Below are 17,469 nucleotides of genomic sequence, written 5' to 3' on the forward strand. Positions count from 1 at the left end.
CAGAGAGGGTCTGGATGAAGATTTTTGTTTGTTCATTTTCTTGTTCTGGTATCCCCCTCTGTTGGTTTGGAAGTTAAGCCTCCTATTTCTCTGTTTTTGGTCCAGTGGTTCTGGAAGCATGGTCTCTGGGCCAAGAGGAGCAACAAAACCTGGGAACCTGTTAGAAATGAAAATTCTGGGAGTCCGCCACAGAACTGGGACAGAAACTCTGCAGGGGTGGGGCCCAGTAATCTGTGACTGAACAGGCCCCCCAGGTGATTCTGACATATGCTCAAGTTCTAGAACCTTCTTTAATAATTACTCTTGAAGTCTTACTGTGCCTGTTTAACTCAACAGAACCTCGGGTCGAGCAATACCTTAACGTCCTCTACTAAACAGGATAATTCTTTTTATTGTCACAGTTTATTGCCATCATGATTACCTTATACTGAGAATATTGGCTTAAAATAATTTACCTACATGTTTACCGATTTCTTTGTTTATTTCTTGTGTCCCAGACCTCACTTCTGGGATAACTTTTCTTATTCCTGAAGAACACAATGTAAAAGTTCCTCCATTAAGAGTGTCTCGGTGGTAAGCGCTTATGACTTTTGTTGACCTTAAAAAAAAAGTCTATTTTTCACCCTTGTTCTTAAAGAGTTTTGCTGGCTACACGGTTTTAGGTTGGCAGTTTTTTCCTTTTTTTCACATTTGGAAGATGTTGCTCCACTATCTCTTTCTCCTTTTTGTTAAAGAGAAGTTGGCTCCCAGTCTGATTTTCTTTTGTTAGCTACTTGTAAGATTTTTTTCTTTGTCTTTAGTGTTCTGCAGTTTCACTATGAAGTGACTAATCGTGGACTTATTTTTATTTATCCTGATTTATATAAGTTGCACTTCCTGTATCTGTGGGTTTATTTCTGGAATATTCTCAACCATTACCTCTTAAAATATTCCCTCTTTTCCCATTCTGTTTGCTCTCCCCTGGGGTTGAACTTTCTTCCCTATCTTGTGATCTAGCGCTGTCCAACAGGATTTTCTGTGATGACGTGACGCTTGTACATAGGCATACCTCATTTTACTGAACTTTATTTTATTGCACTTCGCAGATACTGCGTTTTTTACAAATTGAAGGTTTATAGCAACCCTGAGTCAAGCAAGTCTTTCGGCACCATTTTTCCAACAGCATTGCTCACTTCATGGCTCTGTATCTCATTTTGGCAATTCTCACACTATTCCAAACTTTTTTTTTATTATTATATTTGTTATGGCAATCTGTGAGCAGTGATCTTTAATGTTACTATTGCAAAAAGACTACAACTTGCTGATGGCTCAGGTGATGGTCAGCATTTTTTTTTGCAAGAAAGTATTTTAAAATTAAGGTATGTACCCTTTTTTTAGTCATAATGCTATTGCACACTTGATAGAGTGTAATACAGAGTAGCATGACTATTACATGCACTGGGAAACCAAAAAACTCATCTGACTTGCTTTATTGTGGCATTCACTTCACTGCTGTGGTCTGGAACCCAACCCACCACATCTCTGAGGTCTGCCTGCAGTCTACACTGTCCAATATGAGAGCCGTTAGCCACATGTGACTATGAGCACTTCACATATGGCTAGTGCAACTAGGAACTGAGTTTTAAATTTTATTTTATTTTAATGAATTCAAATGTAAGTTGACATGGCCATATGTGGCTGGTGGCTATTGTAGTGGACCAGAAAATTTTAATGTCTCCTCAATGGTTTTCATCAACTTATCTCTCTGCATTGCATTCTGTATAACTTCCATAGACATACTGTCCATTTTCAAATTCTCTCTTCAGCTAGTCTGCTGTTTAACCCATCCTTTTAAAAAAATGTTACCAACTCTCTATATATTTAAATTTCTAAAAGTTCTACGTGGTTCTTTTTCAAGTTTGCCTGGTCTTTCTGGATAGTTGTTTGTTTAGGTCTATGATTTCAGCTCAAGTTTCCTTAAATATCACATACATGTTATCTTGTATTTGGTATTGATAACTACTGTGTCTGAAAGGGCTTGGAGGGTCCAAATTTGCCATTTGTTTCTGCTGAATCTCCTGCATGCTGAACTCATATTTGACCTTATGGGGATCTTTGGGGTCTAAATAGCAGACACTTTCCTCCAGAGAGGGTGGACATGGCTTCTGCTGGGGCCGGGAGGAGGTAGGGAGTGGGGGTGGTACCTGGGAGCAGGGACCACTTCACTGTTGTCAGAGAGGCCCTGGGAGGAGGAGAGAGTCACAGGTTCTGATCTTTGGCTTTGCATCCTCCTCCCGCCCCCCAACAATGTTTACTCTCCTGTTACCAGTCCTGATGCCAGCATCTGTCCCCAGGACAGACTCAGGATTTCACATTTGGTCATCACTCACTGCTCCTGTCCTGGTAGCTCACAGCCTTTTGATTTTGGATGGGGGCATCTTGGGAATTTCCCTTACTTTTGATGAGGCCAGCAATGTACTAAAAAGTATGTTTTATTTCAGGTTTTAGTGGCTTTATACAGGAAGGTCCTTCAGAGTCTGCCTTCCTCCACACCGTCCCGAATGGACATCCCTCTTGCCACGTGCCCTGTCTGCTCAGCGCTCTCATGTTCTGCTGGCATGTCACGCGTGGGTCTGTCCACCTGCCCTGCCTGCCACCAAGGGAACCCCTAAGTCAGTAGTCAAATCTAACCAACTCTTTGCCACCCAAGCCTGGTACATGGTGATGCTTAATGCCATTAGCGGTGGTAAAAACCCAAGTTATGGGAAAGGGATGGACGATACCGTTTTCTTTTGTTCCTAATTGGAATCTGCCCAGGGGAACTCTTCTGCCCAGTACCCTTCACCGGGTCCCTGGATAAAGCCCAGGTTCCTTCCATGACAAGGCTCCGTGTGACCCAGATTTGCCAGCTTCTCCTCAGTCTCTACCCCTTCCCTCTACACCCTGAGCACCCCGGGCTTCTGGGGAGCCCGGTGCTCCTGCCTCTCCACCCTCCTCATCTCCAATCAGCTATACCTGCTGCTCTGTCTGCCTGAAAGGTGGCCTCTTGCTGTCTTCTCTGCCTGAGCTCCTGCAAAACCTTCAGGGCTCTGTTTAAATGTCGCCTCTTCGGGGACTCCTTCTCTTGTCAACTAGCGGAGGCCAGCCCCTGCCCCTCCAAAACATACACACCTCCATGCCCCCCAACCCACACTCAGGCTCTCATCATGCCAGGTGCCGAGCCTGCACTTCTCAGAGCTGAAGTTAATTAACGGTTGTGTTGTTATTTGCAGAGTGTCCCTGCCTCCCACTAGATGTCAGCTCCGTGAGGGCAGGAGCTGGGTCCATTCTGCTCCCTGGGTGTCTCTGGCACCGAGCAACGGCCCAGACCAGCGGTGAGCTGGTAAGTGTTTAACAACCAGCTCTTGTATTTTTTAAAAAGTGTTTGGATTTGTAGCGTTTGTTCCCCACTGGTGTGACTATGCCCACTGTGGCCGATTTCAGTTACCAACATGAGGCACTGGACTTGGAGATGGGAACCAGTTCCGAGCCTGTCTGAGCTCCAGCTCCAGCTCCAGCCTGCTGCTGCCTGGAGCAGGGCGGGCTCTGTGCGTCTTAGTTGAAAGAAGGCAGGCAGGTTGGAGGTGAGGGGGGAGGGAGCAGGCCTCCCACTCCAGGCGCCCCTTCGGCCAGCCCCACCTCCTTTAGGCCACGTCAAGATGCTCGTGGGTTCCTCAAATGTACATGTGATCTCACTCCTTTTCTTTGCCTGTGGCAGGGCCTCTCTACCTTTGCACCATTGAGTGACATTTGGGAGCGGACAATTCTTGGTCACTGGCCATCCTGTGTTTAGCAGCATCCCTGGCCTCCACCCACTTGAGGCCAGTGAGCACGCCGTGTGGCTGCTCCTAGTGCCCCCAGCCTTCCATCCCCGGCCCCTCTGTCCTCAGATCAGCTCTGCTCCGGCAGCCAACCCCGGTCAGAGCTCCCTGCCCTTCGGCCGTGGCAGGGGAGCCCCTGTCAACACTTTTCAAGCCAAAAAGCTGAATTCTCACTTTTTTAAACACTGCATTCAAATGTGAAAAAGTGACATTTTATGCCCTGATAACGGCCGCTGCATTGGATGGAGATGCTTCGCTACAACCTCAGTCACAACCCCTGCGAAATACTCTGTGCAAAGGTCAGGCCCTCGGAACATGGGCCGCGGGGACAGCATGGTCTAAATGGCATCAAGTCACCAACTGTGCCACCACTGGGGTGATGGCAGAACTCCGGGTGGCCACCACTAACCCCCAACACCCCGACCCCAGAGTCAGTGGGCCTTTGGAGGCCCTGAGCTAACAGCTGAGGGCACTCCCACCGCCACGTGTCCCTTAAAATGCACTAACCCATGTCGTGCGCAGAGAAGTCCAGCACAGCTCTGCTCTCGCCGGGGAGGGCCCCTTCCCTCCCCCTCATTTTGGGTCCTACTGCCTGGCCAGGGTCTGAGCTGTGTTCACTGTGTCTGTCCCCTGGCCAACAGGCCCCCAGCCTCGGAGGACACCTCCCTCCAGCCACCCTTCCTGCCAGCCCGAGTATTGTCCGAGGTGTCAGGGAATTGATTTCATGGAGCTGGCAAATCTCCCAGGTGTACGCTTGGCAAGTATTTCCTAATTTTACAGCCTTCGGAGGAAGATTCTCAGAAGAGGTCCAGGGAAGGCAAACAAGTGATGATCTAAAGACAGCGACTGTCTGCTTTTTAAAAAATATGCATCAAAACTTTCCTTTTTCCTCCTTGCTGATCTGCTGCAATGCTGAATAGTACCCACATTTGGGAGGGAAGTCCTTCTTAGAGTCTAGCTTGCAACTGACATCTCTTGCCTTTTTTGCTTCCACCAGGAAAGTATTCCAGCTGGCCGCTGGCCTCCGTGTGTGTTCCCAGCCACGGGCTTCTTTTCTGACCTGTTTTCCCGGCCAACCTCCTTACTGGTAAGTGGGCCTGGAAGGTGGATTCTGTGAGGAGTGAAGGGGACCTTTAAACAGAGGCTATGGGCAGGAGGCATCTTCTTCACATGCCCATAAAGGGACAGTGCACGTTCTTGGAGGCAAGGCTGGGAGTGATGGACGGTGTGGGGTCTGGGGACCCCTGATGGATCTGCAGTCTCATCTCTTCCCTTCACTGATCCTCCCAGCTCCCCTGTGGGCCTCAGGACATCTCTGCTCAGCCTGCTTCCATGAGCTGAGTGGACTGTGGTCCCTGTGATGGCCATGAGACCCCATGCATTTGCTCACTGGAACAAGGGACCACTGCTAAGTCAGATCCAGGATCCTCTGGCTTGGGCATGGCATTTGGAGGCGATGCCTCTTTTGGGATCCTCATCGAATAATGCACCTGTCCAAGCTCCCACCTCCCTCAAAAAGGCTCGCGACTGCCTCCTGGAAATTTCAGGTACCAGTGGTGAGAGACTTTACTTCCTGCCCAAAGGCCAATGTAGGAACAAGAAAGATGTTCAGGAGCAGCATTTGTATAGTTTCCTCCGAAATAAAGAGCCCTTTGGCGAAGCTCATGCTGGGGGCCTTCCTACAACTCAGATGCCTATAGGAACCATCTCAGAGAAAACGGGTGCTCGTCATGGCAGTCAGTCATGCATCCTGAACGCGATACCTGGCAGTGTCTGCAGCCAGGGCTGGGCGCCCCTCTCAAACCCATGGATATGTTTGTCAATTCCAGAGCCTTGGCACAAGGCAAAATGCCCTGGGACATTTCTACCCACTTCATTAAATAAGCCTTCTCCCCCCTCTTCGATGACCTCCTTTAATTGTGACACCCCTGTTCGGCCTCCCTCCAGGACCAGAATTCTGGAAATTAGAGAAGCAAGCCTTCTTCAAACGGCTCATGGTTTTATCAGCTTCACGTCTATCTGCCTAGACAGGGGTGTAGTGCAATAATGTGCTGGCCCCTAGTTCCTAGTCTTGTTTCATCACTTACTATGTCTCCTTGGGCTGTTTTTGCTGCCCCTCAGAGCCTCAGTTTCCTCATCTGTAGGGTTGAGACAATAATACACACTTATGTGATTTTGGTGACGACTACATTAGGATACTTTATGTCATCTCATTGTTTACATCTGCATCCTCAGCCCTTAGCAGTAGGCCTGGAGTGTAGAAAGTGGTCAGCCAATGTTTGTTGAATGACTTAATGAGTGTATGTAAAGTGTCTACACATGCCTGGCACAGCAGGCCCTCAGTGAATGTCAGCAAGTCATTGTACAAAGCCAGTCTTCGTCCTCAGTCCTCAGCCTGACCCCCTCTCCATTTCCCTGGGCCTCTGGGTTGCAGCTGTCCCCACAGTGATGACTATGCATCCTGCTGAGGTTTCTGGGGAAGCGTGGAGTCGCCCTTTTGTCAGGCCCATTAGCACCCACACCTGAAGATGAAGCATCCTTCCCCCACATCCTCTCTATCTCTGAGTCCCACAGAGCTAGCCAAGTCCATGAGAAGTAGTTTGGTGACTTGGCTGGGCTCTCAGGCTGCAGGTGGGCTGACCCAGTCCTGCCGGCCTTGTGGGCTTCTGGGGGCCGGAGTTGCTGGGGGCTCTGGATTCCTGGGCTGACTGCAGGCTTCTGAAGACAGTCCCACCGCTGTTCCCCCAAACACCCCAAGCACTGGGGATACTGCTCTGGGTTCAGAAATGGGTGTGGTCCTCCTGCCGCTTGGCTGTCCAGAGAGGGAAGGGCAGGAGGGCCCTGCAGTGAAGGAGGATGTGTGCTGTATTGAAACGGGCACCTATCTGGGCCCAGGGACTCTCTGATCAAGGGGAAAGACAAGGATGTCATGGCTGGACGAGCTCACAGAGAGAATCCAGATGGGAGAGGGCAGAGCTGGTGGCCTGGAGACATACTGGAGCCATAGAATTTCTTTTTCTCTAAAGGACACTAAAATGAAAAAAAAAAGTTGCTAATGTTAAAGAACTGGGGTGTATTATATGATATTTTTGGCTTCTCTTGAAAAACCAGGAGCTCTGGAAGCACTGGAGTCCAGCGAGGCTGCTTCCTTTAGATGGAGCATGTGGAACCCCGTGGCTCTGCAGCCCCCATGCACCCCCTGCACTGACTTGGTGGATATGGGCGTGTATGAGCCCGGCACAGGGCTGGCCGTGAGGATGCTCACAGAGGTGAGTCCTTGTCATCATCACCAGCCACACCCTGCAGTGGGTCCCCTTAGAGCTGATCTAGAACAGCAATGAACGTCACCCCAGCTCACACGGGAGGCCTCCCCCATCAGGACAGCGAGCGCTGCCTGGTGCTGTACGATGCGTGGGTGTGACGCACTGCATCCTCCCCCGGGAGGAAGGTGGACGCTGGTTCCCAGAGGCCCCTGTTACAGATGAGGAAAATGGAGCTCAGAAACACCTGTTAGCTGTGTGCACGGGGCACAGCTGGGCTTCAGAGCCTGGGTTTTATCCCCCTGGTCCCGCTTCCTGTCTCGAAGCCTCCGGCTGGGCTGGGACAGGCAGCTGCGATATGCTGGCCGCTTCTATCCATTTGTGATTCTGTCTTTGCAACAGCCCTGTGAGAGAGGCAGTCTTTTGTCCATTTCACAGAGGGGGAAACTAAGGCTCAAAAGGACTAAGTGGCTGGCTTAGGGTCACTCAGCTAAGTGCTAACTCTGGGACAAACCCAGAGATCGGGCTCCCCAGCCTGGGTCTTCCCTCGACACCCCTCTCTGACTGCTTGGTTGTGGTCAGTTCTACTGGTCTCAGGCTGTCACTGGAATGACCCTGTTTCCTGCGCACACATGAAGAGATGGAGGGAGCTGGGGAGTGATTCACACACCCGAGCTGCCATAGGTAACCGGGTCTGTTATCTCCAACCCTCAACTTGTGCCAGCCCCCGGATTCCCTCCGACTTTCAGAGAGCTTCCTCCTCTGGCACCACAACTCTGGTCTCTGAAGTGACAGCTGACAGAGACAGTCTTCTCCCCTCCCTGGCCTGTGCGCCCCCAGCCTCGGGCTGCATGCCACCCCCAGAGACGTGGGCCTCCTAACCAGAAAGGAAGCTGGTGCTGGGCAGGCGTGGGGCCAATTTGGATGTGACTCCAACATCACCAGCCTGTCCCAGGGAAAGCAATTAGGAAAGCAGCTCAGAGCTGGGGGCGTGACCGGGCAGCTGGAGCCAGAGGTCCTGGCAGGACGGCGTGCCCGTAAGTCTCCCTGCCCCAGGGCCCTGTGGCAATAGGGCCCTCTGTCTACACCTGGGACGGCAGCAAAATGAGCATCTGGGACTGGCATTTCTCAGCCAATCTGCGGGGGCTTTTCTGCATTTGCAGATGCTGCATGGATGTAGCTTCTTGGTGAGTGAAGGAGATGCTCAGATAGACAGAGGTCCAGACCCCACTGGCCTTGCACCTGGCTCACCTTACTTCTTAAGGCACTCGGGAATCCCACGTGGGCCATGGGGACTTTCTGTGGCTAAAACAAGTCAGAAATGTGGCCGCTTAGAGATCTCCAAAGAGCCACTGACTCAGCACCTCCAGGCATGGAATAAATGGAGATGAAGGATCCACTCACCCCGGTACCCTCCACAGAGTGCTCCGTGGAACTAGATGAAAAGGCATGGTTCCGTGGTCACTTAAGTTTGGGAAATACAAAGTGGAGAGAAATGAAACAGTTTTCTTCACTGCAGAACTTGCCAGACCCTTGTAAAAAAGCTAATGTTTATGTTGGCGATACTATGCGTTGTTTCTAAAATGGATTGACCCAAGGGCTGTGTCTTCCCCCGGCTGACTCTTGCGGTTTGTGGCAGCTCGGGGCCCTGGCCTGGGAGTCAGCAGCCCCAGGTTCCAGAACCGGCTCAGCCACCGAGGCCCTGCCTGGCTGTGATATGACAGGAGTGGGTGAGAGGCCACCCTAAGCCCTCTCAGCTCTAAAACTCTTGCTCTGTCTGGCCCTGTACCTGGGCCGGCCCTGGCAGCTGAACCACCGTGGGCCAGTCTTGGCATCTGCACGAAGGGGCCTGTTCTGCCTACCTCGCGGGGCTGGTGAGAGGCTGAAATGAGATCGTTGTTGTCACTGTCACCATTGTCATCGTCACTAACATTTACTGCTACCTGAGCTAAGCCTTTTATACATAGTAACTTATTTGCAGCTGCCTCCGACAACATCTTACTGTCCCTAGTGTCCATGTGAGGAAACTGAGGCACTGCCTGGTTAAGTAACCCACCTGTGGTTACCAGGTGGTACATGTCAGGATTGAGGTTTGAACCCAGAGAGTTTGCCCAGAATTTATGTCTTAACCTTGACCCTAGTCTGCCTGTGAAAGGGCTTTGTAAACTGTGAAGGGCTGTGACCTGGGAGTGGCATTGTTCAACATAGTCTCACTGGGGGTCCTCCAGGGGACATGTATGGCCTCCTGGGGGGATCTCTGGCCCTTGACTTGCAGGCTTTCAGAAGTTGGGGGGGCCCAACTTCTGGGCCCGCGAGTAGCTTCCACTTTCCTGTTCTGCCAGAGTTGAGGAGGGAGCGGGCCTGTGGCACCTCCCTCCAAGGCAGAGGAGGGGTGAGGGTGAGCAGGGAAGTCTGGGGGTGTCCCTGGGCAGTAACATTTCCACAAGGCCGGGGCGGGAGGAAGCCCCAGGCAGCCCCTGCCTTTGCTCATCCCAGAGGCCCTCGGACAGAGCTTAGACAGGACCTAAGCCATGGAGTTTACGGTGCCTTCATGTTGCAGAACTTTGACTCAAAGTCGAATCTATAAGATAAATAAACTGGAGCTTTGGGCTGAGGGGCAATCAGTGTAACGGGGGAAGTGGCCTAGGACGCCAGGGACTCATTAGACTCCACAGGCCACAAGTGGGTAACCACTGATCTGGTCTGTTTTAGAGGGGACCTGAGGCCCAGAGAGGGAGACTGACTTGCCCATGGTCACACAGCGAGTCTTTATCCAAGCTGGGAATGTCCAGAGCTAGGCTCAGGGCTCCTGACTGCCCTGGGCTGGGGCTGATGGGACTTCTGGGATGGAGAAGGCTGGGCCCCTCTGCAGCAGCTCCACCCCGACCTCTCCCCAGGGCACAACTTGGGCTGCCTTGCTCCCAGTTTAGGGCTCACCACCTGACGTCCACAGGGGCACCAGGCCAAGGCCAGCGCATCCTGCCAAGGCTGGGCAGAAGCCACAGTCAGCTGCAGGTCAGGTGAAGTCTGAGATGGTGGACATCATGCTCTGAACTTGGACTTCACGCAGGTTTGCCTCCTGCCCCCACCACTCCTGGCTGTGTGGCTCTAGGAAAATCGAGGACCCTCTCTGTGACTCTAATAGGGGCGCAGCTGTGGGCTTCTGAGGCTGCCCGGGAGGCAGCAGGTACTCACACCCACCTGCCCGTGCCCTTGGCTCTCTGCCTTGCGGGCAGCCTAGGGTCTTCCTTGGGTGTGGTTCCTCCCTCCCTGGGGGATCTGGAGCTGCTCCAGGAGGGTGGCCTCAACCTACTTCGTGATGGCCCCTCGGGGAAGCTTCCAAACGGCAAGTCTGCACTGAAGCCCAAGGGCAGGATGCCGCGCTCCTGGCCATGGCCCCACGTGACTCCCTGCAGCTGAGGCCACAGTCGGAAGCTGGTCACAGATCCCAGGGTCTCACCCCCAGACCTTCTAATTCGGTAGGTGTGGGCGAAGCCTGGGAATCTGTATCCTTAAAACTCAAGACTTGATCAGATTTGACAACTACGGATCTATGTGAGGTTCTCAAACCTCTTGTTTTCTTTTCCTCTTGCTCACTTTTTTTCTAGGACGGGATCCTCCGAATGGACTCTTGCATGGAGGAGTAAGAGCAGAGCTTCTGACAGAAGGTGGGGCTGGGGTCCTGCCTGCGCGTCCTTTCACCAGCTGTGGCGCCCTCTTGAGGGATCTCTGAGGAATCCCCAAGTTTTCCATGGAACACAGTTTGCACCCCCCCCCCCGATTATTCCAGTTTCTTCCTCTATTGGGTGGAGAAATTGAGCTCCAAAGAGCTAGCCTGCAGGGCGAGGCTAGTGAGGCTTTCTTAAGTTCTCTGAAGCTTTCTGTTGTTCAGTTGTGCCTGGGGGAGAACTCAGGGGCCAGTGGCCGATCAGAGACTATGTAGCACAGTTACTGAGAACACGGACTCTGGAGCCAGGCTGCTGGAGTTGAATCCAGGTTCTGCCTCTTCCTAGCTGTGTGACTTTGGGCAAGGACTTTCCCTCTCTGTGCCTTGGTTTGTTCATCTGTAAAATGGGGACGATAACAGTGTTTATCTTAGACAGTTGTTGGAAGAATCGTATGAGTAAATATCTCTAAAGAGTTTGAGGCACCCCTCACTGCCGGACTAGGCTGGCCCTGGGCTCTGACACACGTCTCCTTATAAATGTGCCACCCTAGGGTGACCCCTGGGGCTTCTACCTCAAGAACCCAGCCTTGAACAGCCTCATTGCTTCCCACGGTCTAAATTTCTCCATGCAAGCCACAGCAGAGAATGTCCCTATTTGAACTCAAGAAAGACAGAATGTTTTCAGAGCTGGTAGATTCTAGGGGCAACCATGTCAAACCCTCCCTGTTCTGAGGCGAAGCCGAGATTCTCTCACAAAGCAACACTGGAAGGGAATTTGGACTCTAGGACTATGCGCACAGCTGAGGGATGTCAGGTTCCCATAGCCCGATGCCTCAGTTTCACCCTCCGGGCTCAAGATTCACCTTTGGGCTCAAGATGTATGTCACACTTTTTTCCTACCTCTGGTTGAACTTAAATCCACTCAAATCCTGGAGAACATATGCCATGAGGCCAGAGCTTTCCAGGCTCCAAAACACGCTCAGCACACATTTCTGAGCCCACGAAGAGGGAAAGATTATTGCACCTACTTTGTAGGTGAGGATGCTGAAGCTCACAGGTCAAACTACTGGCTTGAAATCAGATGCCAGGCCAGAGCTGGAGCGATTACCCAGGCCTGGCCTGCCCCCCTGGTGGGCTGCAAGGGTCCTGCAGATGGAGCAAGGCATGCAATTGTATAGATTCTCTTACTTTGGATGCAATTAACTGCTACTCACGGGTAACCCATTAAGAAAGCAATCAAAGACTTCCAAACTCTGAAACTCAGAAGTGCAAAGGCGCAGTTAGCCACTGTTCTCCAGGGACTGATTCAGAAGCAGGCCTGCTGCACCCCGCCGGACAACGTCACAAGCCTTCCCCTGGGGATGTGCCAGGAAGTCCTGCCATTTCCAGGAAGGACAGGTCAAGGTTTTCAGTTGCTGCTAGTCTTGCTTCTTAAAGATGAACCCTCCTGAGATAATTTTCCCGTGGATTCAGTCTGTTGGGGGTGCACAGCGCAGGGCTGCGTATCTGCACATTTTTCAGTGACTGGGCTTTAAGGCACCACGCGGTGTGGTTCAGGTATGAATCATCCACGTCCCACTCCGGTGCCATCGAGATGTAGACCCTCAACTGGACACTTCCGTGGTGATGTGCTATAACTTTGATAGTTAAACAACTTCTAACACACAGTCAAGATCAAACTCCTAAGTTCTTTCTACGTTTACAGGGCATTTCTTTTGTAATATTATGAACCTCTCCCTTTACAAGATAGTTAATGATAGGTATTCCCTCTTAATTCTTTATTAGCATCAGGTTCCTTTTCCACAGGAAAATGGAAGAGGTAGGAAGTAGGGGAGCGTGGCCCACCTGGGTTCTGCCCCACCTGGTGCAGTTTGAGTTGCAAAAGCTTAAGAGCCGCTTGTTCGGGGCAGATGGGTGAGGGGGTCGGTGAGGGGGGAGTTGCGGATTTTAGTGAGAAGGCCCATGGATGTTTTTAAGGTCCTATTGTCATAGGGCTGAGAACCCCTCTATGGCAGCTCCACTACCCCCCTGGAGTCCCCAGGAGCCCAGCAGCAGCCCAGTAACCTTCGGGCATTGGCACGGGGTGGCTCCTGGCACTCCCGGGCTCAGCCTATGGCCAGGAGGGGACCCTCCTGCCTCAGGGAATGGCAGCTCTGGCTCAGCGAGGGCTTCCGCGGCAGGGCACGGAGAGGCAGGCCTCCGACAGAGATGGAGCGCGAGGGCCGGACCGCGGCTGCGTTGGCTCTGCCCTCCCCACCTCTGGGAGTGGGTGTTCCGGGCCTGGGGGTAAAAGGCTAGCAGAAATAGGTTCAGTTACAGAAGCAAGCGAATGCTAAGCTGTGCCGGGGGCTGGTGGAGGGCGAGGTGGGGGTGGGGGTGGTGAGGTTCACACCTGGCCCGACTCAAGCAGCAGAGCCGCCGCCTGCTCCGCCCCAGCCCCTCGCTTGCTCAGACGGAGGGGCGGTTCAGGGCACTTGCTCTAGATGCCCTAGGCTGGACGCCCAGGTCTAATATTTCCCGGATGATTTACTTCGCCTCGGTTTTCTCATCAATAACGTCGCCACTGCAGGGTTAACTGAGTTAATACGTGTCACGTGCGCAGCATGGACCCTGGCCCATGGTAAGTGCCTAATGTTAGATATTATTGTTATTACTATGATTAGGTTACGCCTGTCGGAGCCTGCCAGCACGGGTGGGAGAGCACGCAGGAGGGCCACTGAGGACAGCCACGCAGGTTGTGCACGGCACAGCTCAGTGCCATTCACACAGGAGTGCCTTCTGGAGTAACGCAGTACACAACGTGTGCAGCTGTCCACTGGCCCTGGAGGCCCCGGGCAGCCCTACTCCAATTTCCTGACTAATCAGTGCCACTCGCAATTGGACCACTGGGGGCAAGGGGTAGAGAAGATTAACAAAGGAGGTCGTGCGGCTTTTGAGTTGAGCTCTGTGGATCTGAATGTGTGGCCCGGCCCTTGAGAAGGCCACAGGATTGCAGGAGTGCTAGTGAGAATCTGGTCAGCTTCCCCATCCGTTCAGTGGAGTGGATGGCAAAGAAGCTTTCTCCTTGTATGCCATCTCTGACTGGCAGTGACTGGCTGAGGCTTTGTAAAGTGAAGAAACTAGAGGCCACTTTGGACTGGGTGGGAAGGACTCTTTGATTGATTAGTGATGTCTGCACGAGGCCAGGGAGAGGAGAGCTGCGGCATGTGTGTTTGGGCCATTTGCCCTCCTCCGATTAGCCCAGTGGTTCTCAGTCCTGGCTGCACCAGGGAGGGTTTAACAACAGTCTGATTCAGGGATGTAGTACCTGGCATCGGTAATTTTTTTTTTTTTTTGAAAGCTCTGCAGGTGATTCTAATGTGTGCCCAGGTTGAGAGCAGCTGGGGTAGCCGTCCCTAAGTTCCTTGCAGTCCTGAGCTCTGTTAACTTCTCAGCATGCTCTACACGTCACGGTGCTTTAAGCTTTCTTCTAGCAGAAATGAAAGGGGAGTTAAAAGGCCAGTCTTCCATCAGTCTTACTGTTGGAGAGGATTTGTTGTTAAGCTGGGAGACAGAGGTTTAAGGCATTGGCTGCAGTCATGGACTGGGGTATCCAGGTGGCCTCTTCTCAGGCCATACTGCAGAGTCACTAGGGGAGGCCTGGGCTTTGCATCTGGGGGATCTCACAGGGCTTGGAAAAGCCTGGCCCATGCTGGCTTCATCAGGGAAGCCTTGTGGCTCCTTTAATCTGTCTCAAGCTCCTCTAAGTCCTCAGGGAAGGTGGGAAGTCAGGGCAATGCAGAGGCCCACTGAGGTCTGCAAGAAGTAACATGCCCCAAAACCCACAGGGCTCCCCCGGACCTCTGGAAGGAGTGCCTGGGGGAGAAGGAAGCAGATGAAAGCTGACTGGGGCCACTGGGCTGGAGAACACAGGGCTAGGGCACCAGGTTCGGAGGTGGTGCATTAGGACCACGGGCAGCCCTGGATGCTGACAGCTCCTCCAAATTACAGAGAGGGTGGCAAAGACGAGATGTTTCTGGGAAGCCACCCCGGCCTCAGCCCCTCCAGGGGCCCAGAGTCCAGCCAGCTTTCCTCGGCCCCTCCCATCACCCCCTCAGGACCCAGCCCTAGACCTCCAAGGAGCAGGACATGCCAGGCTTTGCCTCCCACCCGGAGTAACATAGAAACAGTCAAATAACATAAGAGTTCGATCATATTTTAAAATAAGCTTTATTTAGATTTTTTTTTATATTTTATATTTGCATCCATGCCTTCAAGAAACCTTTCCCCCAGGAAAGGTTATTTTCATCTACTGTTACCCATAACTCATTCGCTATTTGACGTAGTTCTCTTAAATAAATCATCCTCAGTAACTCTTAGAATTATCTCCTAATTTACAAAAAACTGAAATGAAAAGGAACTACTAAATCATTACCAGGAGGGGTTGTAATCTTATTTTCTCGTAGGTAAAGGGCAAACAAAAATCAACCAAAAGAAAAAAAAGTCATGGGGGAGAAACGTATTTCCTAAAATATCTCTCTGTTGAGAAGAAGGCCAGCTCTGGCCGATTTCCCTCAGCCAGCGGAGGCCAGAAAGTTCCTTTTTAGGTACCCCGCCTACTCCTTCCTGACCTCCCCACCCCCAATCAGGTCCGAAGGAAAGGGAGCAGCCAACTGGGGCTTTTCTGTTTGTTTTAGAGACTTTGGACAAATCCTATCCCTTCTGATAAGACACGCTCCAGCATTTAAAAATCTTGTTTCTTGGTAAGAGCTGAAAATGTTACTGTTAGCAGAAAGCGCAACTACTGTTGTTTAGAGGGTGTGTGAACTGAGCTGTTAGTAGTTAAGGTGGAGCAGTGGGGGAGTCACAGGTCAAGAGAAAAGGGAACGCTAGTTTTAGGCCTCAGGAGCCCTGGCGGAGCAGCCTACGTGTTCTCCATCACCCAGGGCTGCAGTGCACTTATTCCTTTGCTGGTGAAGTCTCACTGGGGCCAGCGTTGCTCCCCAAATAGGCAGATGTTCCTGCCAGCCCGTCTCTCCTGGGGGGAGCTGGCTCAGGCTGCTGTGACACGTTGGAGGACAGGGCCTGAGGAATCCTGATAGATTCTGTGACGTGTGGCTGGAGGAACCCACCAGAATGGGGAAGGCAGAGGTGCTGGAACCGTGTCCCCAGCAGCCCTCCCCTTGAGACGCGGGCCTCCCCCAGGACACCTGCCTGCCCAACGTGCAGAATCAACCAAGGATGAGAGACAGCTTCAGGGAGTCCACATGCCACTCCAGGGCCCTCATGGAACCAACTCAGGCCGAGGGCCCCTGTGGTCGTACCCTGAGGTCATGCGGTCGGCTGTCTCGCCCTATACCCAGCTTCTCTCGAAAGACAGGTCCAAGAGGAAGTGACCATGACAGTAGGCACTCTGCTCACTGAGGTCGGTGCTCTGTATTTCAGATAAATAAATATGTCTAGAAAGGCCTGGAGAGAGCTATAGTTGGGAAGAAAGGCAGAGCGCACTTCCATGCAGGGGCGGGAGAAGGGGGCAGAGAGAAGAAAGAACGGAAAAAAGCAAGCTTCGAAATCCAATGGTCCCTGGGTCCTGGCCACCCTAAACTCTACCTTGCACAGTTTGGCAGCAGCATGATCAAAGACTAGAGAAGTCAGCAGAGACACCCGCCTCCCGCCCGCCCCGTGGAAAAATATACATTCCAATATTTATGTAATAATTTAGTTAGAATAAGTCTTCTGCATTTGTGCAAATAAATTAAACGGAACAATTTTCTTTTCCCCGTAAAGAAAGAAACAGCAACGAAATTTAGAAACTGGCCGGCTGTTAAAAAAAGAGCCCATTTGGCCCCTGACAAACCCAGCCAAGACAGGGCCCCTTGGCCAGGCTCACGAGTCTTTGCGGAGAGTGGACCTTACCCTGATGACGATGGCGTTTTGTGGTTAAAGTGACTTGGGCGCGCCCCGAGAACAGGGTCTGGTCCCACACGTTCACACTGGGAGTGGGGTGGGAGGGGGAACACCAAAAACAGACCACATCCTCGGGGAGACGGGCTCCAGAAGTAGCAGTTCGGACGAGGGACATTTACAAGCACGGAGTGCACAATAGTTTTGTTATTTACAAATACACAGCAGTCCTTCAAGTTTTCAAGTTTCATAAAAAGGAGTTGGAGGGGAAGGGACAAAAGAAACAACCCAACGAACCAAACAAAAAGGGGAAAAAAAACATGGAAAGAAACAAAAACAAAACCCAGATTAACAACACAACTACATCGCTCCGAAGACAACAGAGAGTTGACAGGGTCACACACGTTTGTAGTATGTACAGCAATTACAGAGGTGGCGACGCGGGGGCGGGGCCCACGTGGGCGGGGCTCGGCCACACCCGCGCCCACGTGCGCAAGAGCTCGCGCGCACGCGCACACGCACCGCCACGCACGCCCAGACGCGCACCCCACGCTCGCACGCACGTCCACACGCACAGACACGCCCGCCGGGCAGCAGGCGAAGGGAGGCGGGTATCACCAGTCCGCGTCCTCCTCTATGTAATAATCAGGGGCGGTACCATCAAAGAGGCCGGGGTCGAGGGACTTCCGCTGCTTCCCTCTGGCGAAGACGCGCGAGATGGAGCCGAATCCCATCTTCTCTTTCTTCTTTTTCCGTTTTTGGTCTTCAAGATCCTCTAGTGACTGAGGAGTCAGGGCCAGGTGGCAGAGGGAGAGGGGAG

The 17,469-nt window shown here is 52.2% G+C and overlaps 1 protein-coding gene and 1 long non-coding RNA gene across 3 annotated transcripts in view; one reads left to right on the forward strand and one right to left on the reverse strand.

Moving 5' to 3' along the window:
* KAZN (kazrin, periplakin interacting protein) overlaps positions 1-17,469 on the reverse strand; it is a 993,570-nt gene that overhangs the window by 22,811 nt on the left and 953,290 nt on the right. The window contains exon 10 of one of the 2 annotated variants that reach the window (XM_072975380.1): positions 17,308-17,431. In XM_072975380.1, the coding sequence (XP_072831481.1) occupies positions 17,308-17,431 (124 nt within the window). Of the gene's footprint in view, positions 1-16,838; positions 17,432-17,469 lie in introns of those variants that run through there. The other variant, XM_072975379.1, reaches the window with a different exon arrangement.
* LOC140700805 (uncharacterized) lies at positions 10,069-12,433 on the forward strand. Its single transcript, XR_012079506.1, has 2 exons — positions 10,069-10,578; positions 10,708-12,433. It is a non-coding gene; the product is annotated as an uncharacterized lncRNA (long non-coding RNA).

This window comes from Vicugna pacos, chromosome 13, assembly GCF_048564905.1.
Source record: "Vicugna pacos chromosome 13, VicPac4, whole genome shotgun sequence".
Lineage (NCBI taxonomy): Eukaryota > Metazoa > Chordata > Mammalia > Artiodactyla > Camelidae > Vicugna > Vicugna pacos.